The sequence below is a fragment of the Nelumbo lutea genome, chromosome 6, assembly GCF_056320005.1.
Source record: "Nelumbo lutea isolate HS-2025 chromosome 6, American lotus-T2T, whole genome shotgun sequence".
Lineage (NCBI taxonomy): Eukaryota > Viridiplantae > Streptophyta > Magnoliopsida > Proteales > Nelumbonaceae > Nelumbo > Nelumbo lutea.
The window spans coordinates 13377741-13397222 of NC_142689.1; the positions used below are offsets into that span (position 1 = coordinate 13377741).

The 19482-nt window shown below is 38.2% G+C and overlaps 2 protein-coding genes across 8 annotated transcripts; both read left to right on the forward strand.

Moving 5' to 3' along the window:
* Nucleotides 1-701: 701 nt before the first annotated feature.
* On the forward strand, nt 702-5675 carry LOC148847440 (uncharacterized). 6 transcript variants are annotated; one of them, XM_088949700.1, is made up of 3 exons: nt 702-836; nt 942-1016; nt 5139-5675. In XM_088949700.1, the coding sequence occupies exon 3, from the start codon at nt 5164-5166 to the stop codon at nt 5545-5547; it is 384 nt and encodes a 127-aa protein (XP_088805826.1). In that variant the 5' UTR covers nt 702-836; nt 942-1016; nt 5139-5163; the 3' UTR covers nt 5548-5675. The 6 variants fall into 6 exon arrangements, 5 of the variants coding, with proteins under 5 accessions (XP_088805826.1, XP_088805827.1, XP_088805829.1 ...); XM_088949701.1 differs by having other exon boundaries at nt 5148-5675; XM_088949703.1 differs by having other exon boundaries at nt 704-836; nt 950-1016; nt 5148-5675.
* A 1437-nt stretch (nt 5676-7112) lies between these two features.
* Nucleotides 7113-19288, forward strand: NF-YB11 (nuclear factor Y, subunit B11). Of its 2 annotated transcripts, XM_088949706.1 has the most exons (4): nt 7181-7595; nt 9286-9404; nt 18699-18787; nt 18883-19288. In XM_088949706.1, exons 1-3 carry the CDS (start codon nt 7426-7428, stop codon nt 18782-18784), a joined length of 375 nt encoding a protein of 124 aa, XP_088805832.1. In that variant the 5' UTR covers nt 7181-7425; the 3' UTR covers nt 18785-18787; nt 18883-19288. The 2 variants fall into 2 exon arrangements, with proteins under 2 accessions (XP_088805831.1, XP_088805832.1); XM_088949705.1 differs by lacking the exon at nt 18699-18787 and having other exon boundaries at nt 7113-7595.
* The last annotated feature ends 194 nt before the right edge of the window (nt 19289-19482 follow it).

Sequence of the window (19482 nt, forward strand, 5' to 3'; positions counted from 1 at the left end):
TGGGCCTTCTTTCTTTATTGTAATGATATCCTCGTTTATTAACCTAAAAAAAAACTTTAGGGAGAGGGGGTTTATTAGGAGTTCGTGTATGCTCCTTATAAATCACTCCTCACACCAATCTCACAGCATAAATCAGTGTGTATTAAGAATATCTCCCATCAATAATAATATACAAGCATGGGAGATATGCCCAATGTATAACTAGGACGTGCTGTGAGGAGCAATTTGTAAGGACATCCGAACTTGGTTACTAGTGGAGTGTGTATCACTAAAAATCAATGTTTTCAATGCGTTGATTTGGCTGATCGACTTGAACCCTCACCCAGCTAGGATTTTGGGTTTGATTTAGTCAAGACCCATCAAATGGTAAAAAACTATTGATTTGGTTAAGAATAATTTGACCCAGCTGGTTCGATTGATGACCCGTTCGACTCGATCATGGGGTCACAAGTTGCATATTCAATGTATGCAAACTTTCGGATGCCATAACTTTGCAATTCGATGTTCAATTGTTTTTTTTTTTTTCATTTTGGGTAACTTTTTAAGATCTATGCGTTCCAAGGAGCCATAAGCACCTTGCCCCGCTATTTTCACAAATCCCTCTTTTTTTCCTTAAAATGCAAATTTAAATACTTTTTTTATAAATAAAAAGAATAAAAAAACTGAATTAAAAAACATAAATTAAATAAATAAAAAAAAGGTCAAATAACAACCCCCTCACAAATCCTTCTCCTTACTAGATTCCAATTTTCCAACCCTCCCTCCCACAATCTCTCGTCACTCACTCCTCCACCGGCTGCATTCTGGAGAACCGAACTGAACCGTATTCCGGCGAGGTAAGTCGTTCACTCCGGTTTCTCTCTCCCATTTCGTCTTCTTATTCTTCCTCTATTTCTCTCTCTCTCTTACTTTTTTCCTTTCTCCCATGTTTTCCGCTTTAGCTGACCAGACCACCGAGGCACCATTTTTGATTGCAGAGTCACATTCCTGTAACTATTAACATAGCACTAATCAAGGTATGATTTGAATTTTGTTTTAGAGTCTTGTAGTTTGTTTGGAATATAGAGTCTCGTCCATGCAACCTAAGTAGCATCGATCTGGAGCCAAAACCCTTTTATTCTTGAATTTGATCGTTTACTGCAAAATGGAATATATAATGCCTTACTCTGTTATCGCTGATTGTTCCTTTGGAGATCCCTAAAAGTGCCCAATATGTATCGTTGATTGTTCTAGAATTGTCTGTTAAGTTTATATACACACTGTTAGTTTATTTTCAATTACCTTCCAAATTCTCAAGCGAAAGGTTGTTGGAAGCTCATAGAACTCTTCTTCAATGATTCCATCACTGTCGTTTCACTGTTAGGTGCCATTTGTTATACAATTCTGATATCCTACCCACAAGAACCCCTACCCACACCTACCCACGCCTCAGCTGTACATTGAGAACATCTCCCGTATCTGCATGTTACTATCCATGGGGAGATGTTCCCAATGTACAGCATGTGGGTAGGATATCTGAATTGTTTGTTGTATGCTTTACTTTGCTTTGATTTCCATCAGTCCACGAAGTGAAAGTTTCACATCCAAATCTCAAGGAGTAGGGATATGGCTAATGCTTCAGAATTTTATGTTTTCTTATTTTAATATCATTATCATTTTATTCTAATATATTTTTTATTTTAAGTATACCTTAGTTTGATATGTAGCCATGTCCAGAATGAAACACTTATATACTCACATAATATAGACATGGTTCTTGAGGACAAGGTTCAAAATATCAATACGCCCGATACGCTGATAGGGGCGTATTGGGCGATATCGATACCTTTTTTTCAATTTTTTTTTTTCAAAACAGGTTCAGGGTGGCCAGTTTAGGGCTCGTCCACCCCTGAACCGGTCAGACCCCCAATACACGCACTGTAGGGGCATATCGGAGAGGTCCCGGAACGATACGTATCAGCTGATATGGGCCGATATGTGTCAATACTTTGAACCTTGCTTGAGGATACCCAAAGGATTCCATTTTTCTTCTCTATTTCCACTCAGGAAAAAAATATAAAAAGACAAATAGAAGAAAGGTCTATCACTTTATAATTAATTCACACACAAAATTCCACATTGCAGAGGTGGCAATATCAGAACCAATTACCAAAATAGGAAGGTTAAACAAGATAAAGGTCATCAAGTACCAAATTACCAATTTCAGTGGGGATGACCATTGCTTCCAGCTATCCCTCTCCCAAGCTAAATGATATCTCTCCTGGTAAACCACTTGATATAACTTGGTTTGGTGGTTCTTTGTGGTATGGTTTCTCTATTCTCTGCTTAGAAGTAAGGAATGTGAATGTCTAACCATCAAAGGTCATTTGGTGGAAATTCCTGCAGGTCCTTTTAATCCATTTGACAAAGGGACCATTGTTTTGTGCAATGGTAAAATCTTGGGCCGATGAGTATGAAAGAATGAGTTCAAGTCTGGGAATGACCACTTTGTGCAAACTGCACAAAATGCCAAAAGGTTAGGTCCATATCCATTACACCCCTCCCAACATTCTGGATAGTTGGGACCACCATTGGATAATGGTCCTTTTATTAGTTTACCATGTGGACAAGGTTGATGGTGTCATTCCAAATCTGTCTTTTTAATCATTGCTTTATCAATTAAAATACTGTTGGAAGTATTACATCTTTTCACTGCTTCAAGATGTCCTTTGCCTTTGTCAAATGTTATCCTACACTAAATAAGTTGAGGAGGGATTTGATTCAGGATGTGAACTGCAATGTTCTGTTCTGGTAATAGAATGGGATTCAATCCTTTTAACTTAAAAACTGTTGCCTGTCCTCTTGTTTGAACAGTATTTGTTAGTCTAATAACAAGTTGTGGTTACCTACAGTCCAAAAATAACACCCCTGCTGCTCAGGAGAAATGCATTACCTGCCTATTGCTTTATTATTTTGGCATGAACTTATTTGTTATGATTCTTTCCCATCTTATCTTAATAGGTGAAGATCAATAAACCTCAACAATTAAAAGAATAAACCAAATGAAAAAAACTGAAAAACATGATGCGGGTAAAAGCCAAGGTTCAAAGTATCGACACATATCAGCCCGTATCGGCCGATACGTATCATGCCAGTGGCTTCCCGATATGCCCCTACAGGGGTTGTATTGGGTCAGCCACTGGTTCAGAGGGTAGCCGGGCCTTAAACCGGCCCCTCTGAACCAATTTCGAAAAAAAATAAAAAATAAGTGAAACATAAAAAAAAAGCACTGACACAGGCCAATAAGCAATTGATCCAAAAAAAAAAAAAGACACAGGCCAATAAGCCCTACCGGCATATTGGCCCGTGTCGATATTTAGAACCTTGGTAAAAGCATAGATTGACTTCTACTTTGTAGGCCCACATTCTGAAGAACCTCATACCTCACTCTTGAGAGCAGAAGCTGCAGTTCCACGATCTGTAGGATCTATAGAAAGCAAGCCTAAAACGGCAGGAGGAAAATCTTTAAGTGTTTCTGCAAAACATCTATCTTATGGTTGTTGTGGTTTGAAAATGGGTTGTTTTTGTGTTTTGTGAGATGGTTTTGTTGCCTTGATTGAATAAAGTTCCGTTGCTTATTATAAAAAAAGATTATATATCATGATATTCTATAAACAAGGCCATGCATTGGTGCCATTGATGCTATGAATATTGATTTGCAATATCCACAGCCATGGCCATAGCCATTCCCATTCTAGTACTCATAATGAAAGACAAAAAAACCTGCTAGTTTACTGAGCATAAGCTAGCTTCACCACTGACTTTGAGGAGAATAAACCGAGCCCTATAGACCTCTTAAGGAGAGAAACGGGATGGGTATCATCCCAGATCAATATTAAGGTTTTTATTACTACCTATACGCGCATGTTATAATAAAGTCACTATAGTTTTTTCATTTTCATGTAGCAGATAAGAACAGTTGCAGTAGAGTGGTAGCTGAGGATGTGAATACTGTAGGTAAAGTGCAACACATTGTAATCCAAACCTAACCATAGTTAGTAAATCTGTTTACAACTAACATATATACAAGTTGGAAGTTGGAACAAAAAACAAAGAACCAGGCAAGAAAAATATAAGTTAAGTAAATACAGTACAGTAAAAGATCAATCAGATATGCATTAATAGATTTTATCAACATTTTTTTTAATCAGCACGTAAAAACATATTTTACTTGACCCCATTCTTTTAATAGATTTGTTTCCTCACCCAAACTTGGCCTAGTCCAGAAAGTTTGATGGCATTGTTATGGGGTTGGTAGCTGAATAGTCTATCAAAAGAAGGCAAGGTTTGTTTGAGGGGTAGGACCAGCCTTAGTAGTTTGGACACTTTGGGTGGAAAGAAACAAGAGATTGTTTGAAAATAAATTTAATACTGAAGAAATCTTGCCAGAAGGTTTTTGGGGTAGGTTGTATTCTTGGGTAGGAATACAAACTTTTCAGGAGCAGGCCATTTAGCTGTTTTCTTTTTCTTTTTCTTTTTTTTTTTTTTTTTTTGACTCTGCCTCTCTTCACACAGAATAGACAGAATAGAAGATGTACAGATTGACTTGGGCACTGTACAACTCCTGGTTATGCAGACTTAACTTTTGTGGTTTTGTTCTTCTTTCTCAAAAAACAAAAAAAAAAAAAAAAAAACAAAACAAAACAAAATAACAAAAAAAAAAACCTTGAAAGCTTTGCTGCTCCTTGGTTCAAGAAATTTCTTTTGTTTACTTGATCAAGCAACTTCCTTTTATCATCTGACTCTGATGAAAGTGTATATCCGACTGAATCCATCCAGAGCTCTTTGGAAAATGAACCAAACCTCTGAGGAGCCCCAAAGACGTATGAAACAAATATGAGTTGGGATTGATGATTTAAACGAGTGTCGAGTTACGTTATTATAATTTATTTAACTTGCTTCTTCTGATCTGATCATAATAATATGAAATGCCTAGTTTTCTGATGTCAATTCTTCTCATCTACCCTTGTGATTATTTCTTATAGTTTAACCTTTGGTGAATTGAATTCATTATTTTCTATGCTCTCGGCTATTATAGTTTTGATTTATCCTTTGACAATAAAGGTTATTTACTCTCTCTCATTTATGGACCGATGTAGAATCTTCAGGTTTACGGGTAAGGTGATGGCAGGCAAATCAGCAAAATCTGTGGTGAAGATGGTAAGTGAGTATCAGTACCCATGGCGAGAAAAGTTGGCAAAATACAAAGATGAACTCTCTAAGGGTGTTTGGGGTTACTGGGAGTTGGGGGCATGGAAGCCGCTTGGTATTAGTGCTCGCCGTAGGGCACGTCTCCGCAAAGAAGTCCTCCTAGCTGGAGAGGATTGGCCATATGACCCAGAGAGGAAAGAGATGAGGAACAAGAGGAAAGGGCATAAGTGTGACAGAGTATCTGCAGAAAAGAGAGCAAATACAGCTGAGTTGATGAAGAAAATGCCAGAAATGTTATTGGATTACAAGAAGCGCAGGTGGGAAAAGAAGATGAAGGAAGAGGATGCAAAAAATTAACTTGGCTTTCTGTTTTTTTTTTTTATTTATTTATTTCTTGCATGAGCAGAACACTTTTTTTTTTTTTTGGTGGTGTAACACTTTCTTACTTCAGGTTGCGAAACTGAAAAACTCTACATTTTCAGGTATAGCTGCTTTCATGTAATTTTGGATTAAAAAATAAAAAGAAAAATACCCACCAAGTGAGTTATGTATGTTCCCATGACTAATGTTGCATTTGGCATTCCTTATTTTAAGGACTTACCTCCTTTTTACTGTTAAAATAAGAATGCCAAATGCAGCATAATCTTTAGGGCAAAAGGCTCATTTAATGCAGGTGGGTAAAAGATGAGAAACATGAGATCACAAAAAACAAAGTAGATATTATAAAAGATCTTAATGGTGGCAGGAGCTCAGGGTTTCTATTGAAGGGACGGATGTGAATGGGTTTTACAGGATTATATACCTTATGATGTTATATTGTTCTTTGTTTTAGAAATAATTTATTTAATGATTGGAGGAGAAATTTTTGAGGCATTTTAAAGGTAATGAGTTTGAAATTGTTAGGCCGTGTTTCGATCAGAAATGGTTTTAGTGGCTTAAGTTGAAAGTAAAATCAATTTCAGCCCACAAGCCACAATCCACGTATTCCAAAGAGATATGCTTCTTTCCATCTTCAGTAACGGAAAAGTGATATTGTGGCTCAAATGTTTTTGAATTTTGTTAAGATGGCGCTTGATAACTGCTCAAAGGAGGTTTTTGGATGGGGGTCGGTTTTCAATTTTTTGTGGTGTTATTGATATTACGAGGCACGGTTTTGGTTTTATGACCACATATCTTGTGGTTCTCTAGCCCTGGAACACTCAACAACCCTATTTACTCAATCTTTTAGTGTGCATTTCTCAACGTGTATGATTTTGTTTTTCAAAGCAAAAATACAATGATTTTGTTAATGTAGCAGTTGTTTTTGTTTTGTTGCCAAATACCCCCCCTTAGTGTAGCTGCAACTTGCTGCTACTCTTTTATCATATATTTCCTCTTTATTTTTACCATTTTTTTTTATAATTCAAACATCTCTCTCTGAACTATATACTCTTTTCCCTGAATGTGGAAGCTAGGGATAGGGCTACAACTTGGGCCGGGTTACCCCAAACCCAACTTCAACCCTGCTTGAAAAGTCAGGTTCGGTTTATGAACCTCGCTTAGCTTCTTCAGGTTCGGTTGAGATTGAGGCCTTGTCAATCTGAATCCAACTTAATATTTTATATGTATAAATATCATATAATCTTGCATTTACGTATATAAGTATTTTTGTATGTACAATGGGCATCATGTGCGCTCCGCCTCAACCCTTGAAACTACTTACTTCATGAAAAGAATGAAAAACAATAGAAGGAATTTGCAATCTTAGCCATCAAAAAGATGACTATGATTGGCAGAATGGTTACTCAGTAGAATGTTTATTACATAACTTACTGCAGACTGCAGACACTAATTATTAATTAATTAACTAAAAGAACATCTTAGCATGAGAAGTTGAGAACTCTAATTTCCTAAAACAAAGACTAGAAGTGTACTGTAGCTCTAACCATTTACTTTCTCTATATGCCAGGTGGCATGAGTTTATCAATTGCAAAATTGCCACATGGAAAACGACACGAAGATGTTTTTGGATTACTAGCCCACCTAGGCCCATGCCCGAAATTTCCGGACAGGGCAGAAATGTAGCGCTGCGCTGAAAGCCTGAAACAACAAAAGTAAACTCAGGGAAAGCCCAAAATTGAGCGGGAAAACACTCCATCCAGCAGGCACAGCACTGGCGCTAGGCAGCAGTTTAGTTTAGGTCTTGAAGGAAGGAAAGAGCATTTGATTTTGGTGTATTGGAGCAGAGAGCAAAAGATGGCGAAAGCTGCATCAGAGGTCGAAGAGCTGCCGAAGGCTATCGTGCGCAGAGTTGTGAAGGATAAACTCTCTCGTTCTTCCGATCAAGACGAAATCAATGTCCACAAGGATGCTCTCCTCGCTTTCTCCGAGAGTGCCAGGATCTTCATTCACTACCTCTCTGCTACGTAATATTTTATTTCAAATCTTTTCCCCCTCTCACTCTTTCTCCGCGATTACTTCTGAGCTGGGGTTCCAGTTAAAATCAACGCTCGTGAAATATATATATATATATGTCGGGGAAATTGTCTTTTCCTGATTTTTTTTAGGGTTTCCTGAATTAGCGTTTATTTCGGGCGGCATTTCATTTGTGTCAATTTTCAATTGTATCTTCATTTCAGATTATTAGGAGCAGATTTCGTTATTGGGGATGGATTTGTGACTGTTATTTGGGAAATCGTTAGCATATGTCATGCTTTTTTTTTTTTGTTTGGGCTGATTCCTAATGGCTTCGATTTAAAGATGTGAAGTATTTATTTTTATGGTATTATTATTTCTGGTTTATCCTTCCGACTGAACTTATATGAAAGGTACCTGTCTTGTTGTAATGTTTCAATATTTGAATGCTAAGGAAGACTTTGTAATTGGTGGTTGAATTCTTTTCTTGGTTTTTATTTGAGAATTTTATCAAACATGGTACTCCACCCATCCTATAGCCAATTTCCCCTTTTCCGTTTGTGTAATGGACTACGAAATTTTAATACGTTTGCTTGTAAATTCTGTATATAACTGTATAAGAAGGATAATTTATGGTCTGTTATAGTATGATTAGAATCTTTAAAAGCCATAGGCCTCTAGTTAAGTGTGGGTTAACTTAGATGAAATCCATCAGTCTATTCAAAGATGGTATCAAAAGTGTCATCTTGAGAATCTCAACTCCAGTTGGGGAGGACACATCACGTAGGGCTGGGCTTCTTGTGCTTTTACAAGGTCAACAGCTGGTCTGTTCATTGGGTCTTTCACTCTCATGTTCCTATTTAATGAGGCGAAAGTTTTTACTGATCATAAAAAAAAAAAAAAATAGAGAGGCGAAAGTATGCATCTAGTTTGAACAACTCAATCAGGTGGATACCTGGATAGGATAAGAGTATTAATTTGTTTGCAAGAGAAGCAATTGGGAGGGTGGAATTACTGGCGGGGACTCTAGGTCCAGGGATGCAAAAAGGGGCTAATCTCTCTCTCTCTCTCTCTCTCTCTCTCACACACACACACACACACACACACACTCCTGTTTTACTTGTGACTTGAACTTAGTTTGCATTGGTTATATGCTGTATATGGTTCCCTGTATTTGAACCTTTCCTGAATGGAGGAGTTTCTTCTTCATTGTTAATAAATTTTCTATTTTCATTGTTAATAATAGAAAAAAGATAAAAAATAGCAGTGTGTCTCTTTTGTGCATTTGTCAGTCCTAGCTTAAAAGAAAACCCATTGGATGAAGCTTACAACTAACCTATTACATTATTTCATATAATATTAAGAAGAAAAGGATATTAGGGAAAAATGTTTTGGGCAATTCCCTTGGAGAAGGATGGTGGCTATGTCCATCTAGTGGGTTGATTTTGAAACTTGAAAATCTTATATGTGTGACCCATAAATGTTTCTGGGCATATCCATAATATGTTTGGCAATGCCATTTGCATATGAAAATGTGGAGACTTGAAGCCATTCTTTCTTCTTATACTGTTTCCTTTCATTTATTTTTTTTTCTTTTGCAACTTCTCTTATTGTTAAATTAGTTAGTTCTTAATATTTAACTGATTTCCTCTCTTTAGTTTGCAATAGTGCTAACTTTCATTGAATAATGTTCCCTTGCAGTGCAAATGACATATGTAGAGAATCAAAGAGACAAACAATCAATGCTGATGATGTTTTCAAAGCTCTTGAAGAAATTGAATTTCCTGAGTTCATTGGACCACTGCAAGCCTCTTTAGATGGTTTGTAAATTTCTTTATCCTGACCATCCTTTTGGTTCATGCCATTATTCCTTTCTGATTTTTATCATATTTAAGCTGTATACTATATTACTTGTATTTTCTGAACAAATAAATTCCTTTGTTATCACTTTCAAATGTAGCATGCTAGAACCATGTTTAAGCAAATTTACTAACTACTTTGTTTAAAAAACTTAGAAGTGGCACAACATGCAAATTAGTTATGTAGCATTTTGAAAGGTGTTACAATGACAGCATTTAAACAGAGGCATGAGATGCAGCCCCCTTTACATGAACTGAATTAAAATTGAGCCACTAACTTATGCACCCCCTGTTCTGCAAAAAAAAAAAAAAAAAAAAAAAACACAGCTAATCCATTTGCTGATCACCTTTCCCATTGAATAATGGTTACCATATCTCTAATTAGCCATTTAAGTCTTTTCATAAAAGCCCCGTATCTCCAAACCACTTTTTCTGGTTCCCGCAACCACCCTAGTACCAATTTGAAGTAACCTTCAATTACCAATCTATCATAGTTGAAGTCTTTGGCAATTTGTAGTCCTTGCAATACTGCTTTGAATTCAACATAAACCGAACCCCCTCAAACAGGGCCTTAAAGTACAGCAAAAATGTGTCCATCAGAATTTATAAATACTCCTCCAATGTCAGCCAGCCCTGCATTTCGAAGACAGCTGCCATCAAAACTTAGTTTAACAAAACCTTCTCCCAAAGGAGTCTAGGCTACAACCAGTTTATCCTTCCTAACAGAACTTCTTGCTATTGCTTCCTAATTTCGCCAAATATCATCAAAGGAGAAGTCTGAGAAAAGGTCTAATGATTTATTCCAATGAACGGCTCTACTTAAAACACATTCCCACACAGCCACCTCATTTCTTTCTATACCATTGAAAATTCTGTTGTTCCTTTCCTCCCAAGCTGTCCAAATCAATGCAGCCCAAGCACATTCTACATAAATCTACCTCTTTTCTTTGGCCAACTGAAGGTCATAGGGTCAAAATGATTATCCACCTGAAGGGGCACACTCCACCTAATACCAAAAAGACCAAAAATCTTTTCCCATATACCTACAACAAAGGGGCATGAGATTAGAATATGTAACAGCATTCTCCATTTGCTTTGCAAAGGATACATCAATGTGGAGAAATACACAAGTTAGGCCTTTTTTACTATAGGACATCCAAATTGTTTATTTTTCCATGAAAGACTTCTTAGCACAAAGCCCTTATCGTGGGAGGAATGGATTTGGGCCAAAATTCTTTCACAGGATAGGGCCGAGAGGTAGGGGAAGAGCACATGGAGAAGAAAAAAGAGGCACAAGTAAAGAAAAACTTCCTTAGGGTGTGGAATCTAAACCCGGATATCTAGTTTAGAAAAGTCCAGAAAGACAAAATTAAGGAGTTGTAGGAGCGAATTGCACTACCAAGCTCATGGTCTCTCAAATCTCTCCTTAAACCCAAGTTCCAACTGACTCCAATCAATGACGACGAGGACACAAACCGGTGGACAAGTTCTTTTTGAACAAAGAGATCTTTAAGGGTTGAGTTGCCTATCCAAAGGCCCTCCCTCCCAACAGAGAGCTTTGTCTCTAGAGTAGACATTATACCTAATAAGGCTTAGAAACTAAGGAAGCACTCCACAAATTGACTTCCATGTAGAAGCCAAAGTAGCCTCAAAGAGATCCCAATGTCCTAGCCACTGCTTGCACTTCCATGAATACTACCAATAACTTCTTGCCAAAGTCTCCCCCTTTCCAAAGTCTATCTCTAGAGCCATTTACCTAGTAGGGATAAATTCTTCTTCCCTAAATTACCAATCCCTAAGCCCCCCTGCTCTTTGCTTTTGCACACTAACTCCCATTTAATCAAGTGATCCTTCATTCACCAGGCTCCGACAAGAAGTATCTCATTAGTTTTTCTAATTTTTGGACATCCCTCTACAGCATTTTAAAGACTGACAAGTAATAAATTGGCAAGTTTGCTAAGGTGTTTATTAAGGTAATTCTACCCCCAAAATAAATATAATTTCTCTTCCATGCTCCCAATCTCTTAGAACAGTTCTCTACTATTGGATTCCAAAACCTGCTTTCCCTCGGATCGTCTCCTAGGGGCATATCCTTTTAGTATATCACTTGTTCCTTTAACTTCATTGCAAGCAACATAACAAGACTTGGAACTCCTTGAGGGGAAATAGCTTTCTTAAGAACAGACCAAGAGATCCAGTTTTAAATACTGCAATTTAAGGTCACAATGCTGTCATATGCAAGTTCTGTTATAAGGTGACAAAATTGTAGGATGACATTGGGTGAATAACATACTGCAGTGAATGACAACAATGATAAGCATTGTAAAGGACAGTTTCTAAAAGTTTCAGAAAGAGATAAAAAAGGGACAAAAGCAGGTAATTTGGCAATGCCACTCCTGGCACCAAATCAAAGGTGTGATGTACATTCCGCATCATCCGACCTCAATAAGCAACACTTACAATATCTGGAAATCAGCAAGTATATTTGTACCTCCAGCGGGGAGCCCTCATCTTCTTCCTAACTTTCGTGATCTTCTACTTGTCATACTACCAAGGCAGCACCGATTTCTTTGTCTTTGTTTTACCTCTGGAACTTGTGGCTGCTAGATCTTCAGTTGTTTACGAGGATGAAGCCGCCTCATCCTTATGGGGGAGGAAGCAATATTATGAGTTGTAGAACTGTATAAAATGTTCAAAAAATAATAGATATCCAATTATCAGAGAATGAACTAGCTGGTACCTCCCACAAAAAGATTCAAGCAACCGACCCAGCTCTGAATAGTCCTCTCCACAAAAAAGATTCAAAGATTCTATGGTTCCATTCTTTCCATATTGCCGAACATATTGCTAAGGACAGACAGCTCCAAAGGAATCATCCTTTAGCTGAGAAGGAGCCATTCTTTCAAGAAGATAACAGGTCAGCTACTAATAAGGGTAAGACCCACTGGATGTGAACAGCCTAAAGAAGTGATACCATCTGATAGGTGAACGGATAGTGTATTAACAGATGATTTACAGATTCAGGTGCTGAACCACACATGCTGCAAATGTCATCAAAGCTCAAACCTTGTTGCAGCAAAACATCCACAATTTGAACTTTTCCTTTTGTTGCTAGCCATAAGAAAAATATGATTTTTGAAGGAACTTGAGCCTTCCAAATCCAAGACGAATCCACTTAAACTCTTGCCCAGTCAATGCTGCATAACAAGACTTAGTGGTGAATTTTCCATTTTTTCACATGTTAACATTCTAACCTATAGAACTAGGATTAATTTGTGCCTCCTGCAGTTTACCCAACAGATTTTGAAGTACATCCATCTTCCAGTTGTTTAAATTCCTCTAGGATCTGGACACCCATATTAGTTGACCATTCACAACCTCATGAACTCTCTCACAACACTATCTCTATTAGAGGCAATAGAAAACAATGTCAGCAAGGCCTTGGCAAATAAGATTCTACTTCCCTCCCCCTACTTCGAATTTAATATGCCTTTAAAAATGAGGAAGGCAAGCAAATGTACTTTTCCACACACTAGTACCACAGGATTGATGAGATGGAAGGGTGACCCAACCCAATGGAGAGCTCCCATACTTGCACTCAATGACTTGTCACCACAAGTGCTTGTCCTACTCACCAAACCTCCATAGGCACTTATAGGGCAAAGCATCATTCACCCCCCTTAGACTCCTAGCACCAACTCCACCACAGTCCTTAGAAACCACAAATAGAGTTCCAAGCTGCCAAATGAATCTTCTCATTAGGGCCCTCCCATGCTTCTCCATAACGAGTCCAAAAGAGGATTCGATGCATGAACTCCAAGAATTGTAGATGTAAATCAGTCCTCTAATATCAGATTTAAAAACAGTGATTAACAGAACAAATCAGAGCTGAATAATAGTGCAAGAGCTGTGTATGTCGAAGAGAAGAGGTAAGAGAAGGAGTCGAATAATCCACCCTTCTACCCTAACCCTATTTATTAATCTCCAAAAATTAATAATGACAAGTATGCCCTTAAGTGGGCGGCCAACTTGGCAATTACATAAAGAAAATAAAACAAGAATAAATAACAGGCCCATCAACATAAAATAAAAGATAAAAAATGATATCACACAAGAGGTTGTTAGGGCCCATTCGGTCCAATGTCTTTACACTCCCCCTCAAGCTGAGAATAGATGTCAATCATGCCCAACTTGCTTATATAGTGTGTCAGTTTCCCTTTTGGAACTCCCTTGGTCAAGATATCTGCCAGTTGCTCTTCTGGTGTGATAAATGGCAAACAAACTTCCCCTGAAGAGACTCTTTCCCTTATGAAATGCCTATCAACCTCAATGTGCTTAGTTCTGTCATGTTGAACAGGATTATGTGCAATGTTGATAGCAGCTTGATTGTCACAATAGAGCATCATTGGTTTCTCGTAGTCCACCCCCAATTCCTCTAATAGAGATCGTAGCCCTAGTAGTTCTGATACACCATGAGTCATAGCCCTGTATTCTGCTTCAGCTGAGGATCTAGCAACCACTGATTGTTTCTTACTTCTCCAAGACAATATTTCCAGGCACCAAAGCACAATAACCAGAGGTGGGCCTCCTGTCATCCACACATCCTACCCAATCTACATCAGTAAAGGCCTCTAGCTTCATGTGACTATGCTTAGCAAATAGAATACATTTCCCTGGAGTACCTTTCAAGTAGCATAGGACCCTTTCTGTAGCAACAAGATGAGTATCTTTAGGCGAATGCATGAACTGACTAATAACACTTACTGCATAAGAAATATCTAGCTGAGTCATGCAAAGATACAACAACTTCCCAAGCAGTCTCTGAAACACTCCCTTATCAGACAAAGGTTTACCATCTGTGGTTGAAAGCTTATGATTATGACCAATGGGAGTGGAGATAGGTTTAACTCCAAGTTTACCAGTTTCAGCAAGAAGATCAATGACATATTTGTGCTGAGATATAAAGATACCATCCTTAGACCGAGCAACTTCAATGCCCAAGAAATACCGAAGATCTCTCAAATCTTTGATTTCAAATTCAGAGTTGAGAAATCCTTTTAGTTTACTAGCCTCTTCAATGTCATTACCCGTGACCACAATGTCAACAACATAAACAATCAAGAAGGTCACCAGAGAGTCATTTCTCTTCAAGAACAATGTATGATTAGATTGTGTTTGAATGTAGCCAAATGAGACAAGAGCAGCCCAAAATCTCTCAAACCAAGCCCGAGGAGATTGTTTGAGACCATAAATAGATTTGTGTAGTTTACACACCTTGGCTTTCATTTCTTTCCCATACACTCTCGGAGGTAGAGACATATAGACCTCTTCATGCAAGTCTCCATTCAATAAGGCATTTCTAACGTCAAACTGGTGTAGGGGCCAGTCAAAAGTAGCTGCTAGAGAAAGTAAAACCCTGATTGAAGTCATCTTAGCCACATGAGCAAATGTCTCAAGATAGTCAATGCCATACATTTGGGTGTAACCCTTGGCAACCAACCTAGCCTTATACCTTTCAATCGAGCCATTAGAGTGATATTTAATGGTAAACACCCATTTACACCCCATTGGTTCCTTCCCTTTCGGCAAGTCCACAATATCCCAGGTATGGTTCTTATGTAATGCTTCAAGTTCAGTCATCACAACATCCCTCCATTCAGGTTGAGATAATGCTTCCGGTACAGACATGGGTATCACATGTCTGTTCTTTCTTTCCGCCACCCCGTTTTGTTGTGGAGTGTAGGAACAAAAACTTTAATGAATAACCCCAAAGGTTTCAAGGTAGGTGGAGAGGGTTCTCTCAAAATACTCCTTAGCATTGTCAAAATGGAATATTTTGATACGAGTATTAAATTGGGTGAGGATGAGTTCATGAAAATTTTTCACAATAGTGGGTACTTCATCCCGGGATTTCATGAGATAAATCCAAGTATAACGAGAATAATCATCAATAAAAAGGATAAAATGCCTATAGCCCCCCATGGTTGGCATGTGATATGGCCCCCACACATCAGAGTGAATAATATGGAAAGGAGAAAGGGATCTTTTATTACTGATTGAATGGGAATGTCTACAATTCTTTGCCAGCTCACATGACTCACAATGAAGACTAGATAAGGACACTCCTTTAAATATATCTGGGAACAGATGACTTAAAGTAGAAAAAGACAAATGACCGAACCGAAAATGACATAACAAAATTTTGTTAACAGACTGACACAACTGACTCGAAAGCAACTCCATGAGGTGGACCAAAGGCTTGATCTGGTGTGTCCATCAGGTATATCCCGTTCGCCTCATGGCCACTCCCAATCGTCCTTTGAGACTGCAGGTCCTGAAAAACACAATGAGTGGGAAAGAAGGTTATGCTGCAATTCATGGACTTTGGTAAGCTACTAACAGATAAAAGGTTTGTGTTAAGCTTAGGAACATGGAGAACAGAAGATAGGAACAAGGTGTCAGAGGTCTTTATATCTCCTTTACCAGAGATAGGAGCAAGTGACCCATCGGCAAGGGATATTTTCTCTTTCCTAGAGAGGAGATGATATGAACAAAAAAGGTTAGATAGGCTGGTCATATGGTCTGATGCACTGGAATCTATAATCCAAGGGATTTTATGATTACCTTAGACTGAAGCATGATTTGCTGAGGCATATGTACCTAAGTGAGCAAAAGCCGATGAAGAGGATGCACTATTGGACGGGTGGGCAGAAGAAACTGTAGCTTCCAAGTGATTTAGGAGCCTCCCATACTTCTCAAAGTCTAATTTCATTGTGGCCAACTGCTCAATGGTTGATTTTTCCTCACTCCCTTTACTTCCCCCTTCAGGTACTGTAGCAGCATTAGCAGTCTTGGGTTTTCCCACTTGACTGCCCTTCTTAGGGTTGTTCTTAAACCTCTCAGGGAGTAGTCCAGGATGAAGTTTCCAGCAGGTATCCTTGGTATGTCGTGGTTTCTTGCAATATTCACACACCTGCTCCCTTTTTTCAGTAGGCCCCTTAGATTTCATTCCCGCATGTGCAAGGTGTTCTGTATGTGGACTCTACAACTTAACCTGTCGTCTACTATCCTCACTACTTATCATGGCATATGCCTGTGATAGAGTAATCTCATCTCTGGCCAAAATATTCTGTCTGATAATATCAAATTCAGGGTTGAGTCCAGTGAGAAACTCGAACACCCTATTTCTCTCCACCAATTTTTTGTACATTTCAGCATCCTTTTTACTCTCCCATACCACAGTTTCCATAACATCAATTTCCCGCCATAGGGATTTTAGCATAGAGTAGTAGATTGCTACACTCTTCTCCCCCTGTCTCAGGTTCTTCACATCACTTTTCAATTTATATGCTCGGGCTACATTCAGTTTCTGTGAATAAGTCTCAGTTACATTGTCCCATATCTCCTTAGCAGTAGACATCCAGAGATAGTGTTGGCTTATATGAGGTTGCATAGAGTTAACTAACCATCCTATAACGGTATAGTTCTCTTGCATCCATCTCTCAAATTCAGGATCTGTTTCTTCGGGTTTCACCTTACTGCCTGTAAGATACCCGAGTTTTCCTCTACTACAAACATAAATTTTTATAGACTGTGCCCAAGCAAGATAGTCCGTCCCATCTAGCTTAATTGTGGTAACACCCGTCAAAACAGAATCTACTGGGGCAGGTCCAGAAGCTGGCACCTGCTTGAACTCACTTCTGTATGTCTCCACTACTCAAACGAAAATCAAAGAACAGAAAATTTTGACTATGTAAACTTACTTGAAGTCAAACCATAACTTGGGTGCTTGAAAAACTAGGGTTTTGCTCCGTCCAGTAGATGGGCGGGAGAGAGAAGACACTGTCGCACCTACCAGAGTAACCCAAACTCTTCCAAACCTGAACCGCCCTCATTTAGCAGTCACAAGACACCTTCCAAGCATAGAGCGCCACACCCAAGCTTCACCTTTCCTGGTAACTCGAAAATCTCTAGTCGGCTAGGGTTTTGGGCAGCAGCAAAACAGCATCACTTCTTGGCAAAATCTGGCCAGAACTAAATTCTCGAAACCCTTCTACCAACTAGGCAAGTGATTCTCTATACTATAGAGAACCTATCTCTCCATACACTCTTGATTTTAGAGTGTACAGGAACAAAGAAAAAGAAGAAAGAGGAACTGAACCCGCTCTGATACCAAGATGTAAATCAGTCCTCTAATATCAGATTTAAAAACAGTGCTTAATAGAACAAATCAGAGCTGAATAATAGTGCAAGAGCTGTGTATGTCGAAGAGAAGAGGTAAGAGAAGAAGGAATCGAATAATCCACCCTTCTACCCTAACCCTATTTATTAATCTCCAAAAATTAATGATGACAAGTATGCCCTTAGGTGGGCGGCCGGCTTGGCAATTACACAAAGAAAATAAAACAAGAATAAATAACAGGCCCATTAAGTGAGGTCCATCAACATAAAATAAAAGATAAAAAAGGATATCACACAAGAGGCTGTTAGGGCCCATTCGGCCCAGTCTCTTTACAATTGTAAACAGACCCAGCTTCATTAACTTCAAAAGGAAAGAGAAAACTATTTATAGAGAGACAAGAAACACAAACCTTGTTTGCCACTCAAGCTACCCAATTGTGGTTGGCCTTCATTTGCTCTTATTAATCAAGGTTCAGAATATCGATACACCCTGATATGTCAGAAGGGGTGTATTGATACTTTGGACTATGTGATGTGCTTTTTATTTTCTTTTAGTTTTTATTTTTCAAAATTTCAGAGAGAGAGCCTCATTTATATGTTATTTTATTATAAAATAAAAGGTTTTCTTAAGCCCCTTAAAACAGACGCATTGGCCTTCAAGAGATACGATACAATATGCCTGATACAGGGCGTACTGTATCGAAGTTTTGAACCTTGTTATTAATGATAAGTTTGTCACCTCCAAGGCTGCAAGTAATCATATTTTACCAGGTGTTAGCAGAAAAAAATAATGTGTTCCTTCTAGTAAAATAAAATATAGTTTACTTGCAGGTGGACATTAACTTAATATTCCCCATATATATGTTGTAGTTTTGTTGGTACGTAGCTTGTAAAGGCTTTTTATCTTTTCTTATCTTTATTTTATTGTAAAGCTGCCACCCTAGGTATAAATAGAGGCGTTGCTAGCTTGATTTTTTGGCCTTTTCAATTCTCTTCTTCCTTCTCTTTTCTCCTTTTTTCTTCCTTGGATTACATATTATGTGTGTATATCAGTATATACTTGTTTTGTCATAGTGGGTGTCTTCGGAACAAGAAACAGACTTTTGAGACATGAAAACATGCTGTCTGTCAATGCTCTCTCTCTCCCTCTCTCACTCTAGCTGGTATTACCCCTTTTTCTTATGCTACTTGTTATACCAAGATTTGTATTTGGAGAAAATTTTGATTAATCTGGATATTATTCTTGATTTCTTTCCAGTTTTTAGACGAAAAAATGCTGGAAAGAAGGCTGTAACGGCAAAGGCAAAGGAAGCCAATAAGAAAAGGAAAATGGAAGAAGCAGCAGCGGCTCAAAATGGAAATGAAGAATGCAAGGAAAATGGTAAAGAAGAAGACAATGAAGATGAAGATGGTAGTCCTGACAAAGAATGAAGTTATTGATGTTAAACTCTCTTCCTTTAGAAGGTTTTCATCTGCTTACATGTACAGTTTAAGGTGATGTGATAAAGCCTAACCTGCATAAAAAATGGTCTAAGTTGCATTTTCATCTTAAAAAATGAGATCTTATCGATCACTTCTTTGATCCCCAGCAGAGATCTGCACATGATGTTTTGGCCATCTCTGTATATTTTTCCTGTTAAGAAGTAAGAAGGATCTTTTAATTATACTGGTAGCATTTAATAGGTGAACCGTTATTTTTAATATCAATGGTAGATCTCTCTATTATGCTGTAAGATAAATATTAGCAATGGCTGAGGTTCAAAATATCGGTATTGCAAAGCATATAGACAAGGTAATTTCAGGATATGCATCTGGATACATTTTGGATACGATGAAAAGATTTGAATATGCATGGATA

Bases quoted from the DNA above. Each gene is read 5' to 3' on its own strand.
- LOC148847440 (XM_088949700.1), top strand. From the start codon at position 5,164: ATGGCAGGCAAATCAGCAAAATCTGTGGTGAAGATGGTAAGTGAGTAT.
- NF-YB11 (XM_088949705.1), top strand. From the start codon at position 7,426: ATGGCGAAAGCTGCATCAGAGGTCGAAGAGCTGCCGAAGGCTATCGTG. The intron at 7,596-9,285 runs GTAATATTTTAT...GTTCCCTTGCAG, and splicing joins ATTCACTACCTCTCTGCTAC to TGCAAATGACATATGTAGAG. The intron at 9,405-18,882 runs GTTTGTAAATTT...ATTTCTTTCCAG, and splicing joins ACTGCAAGCCTCTTTAGATG to TTTTTAGACGAAAAAATGCT.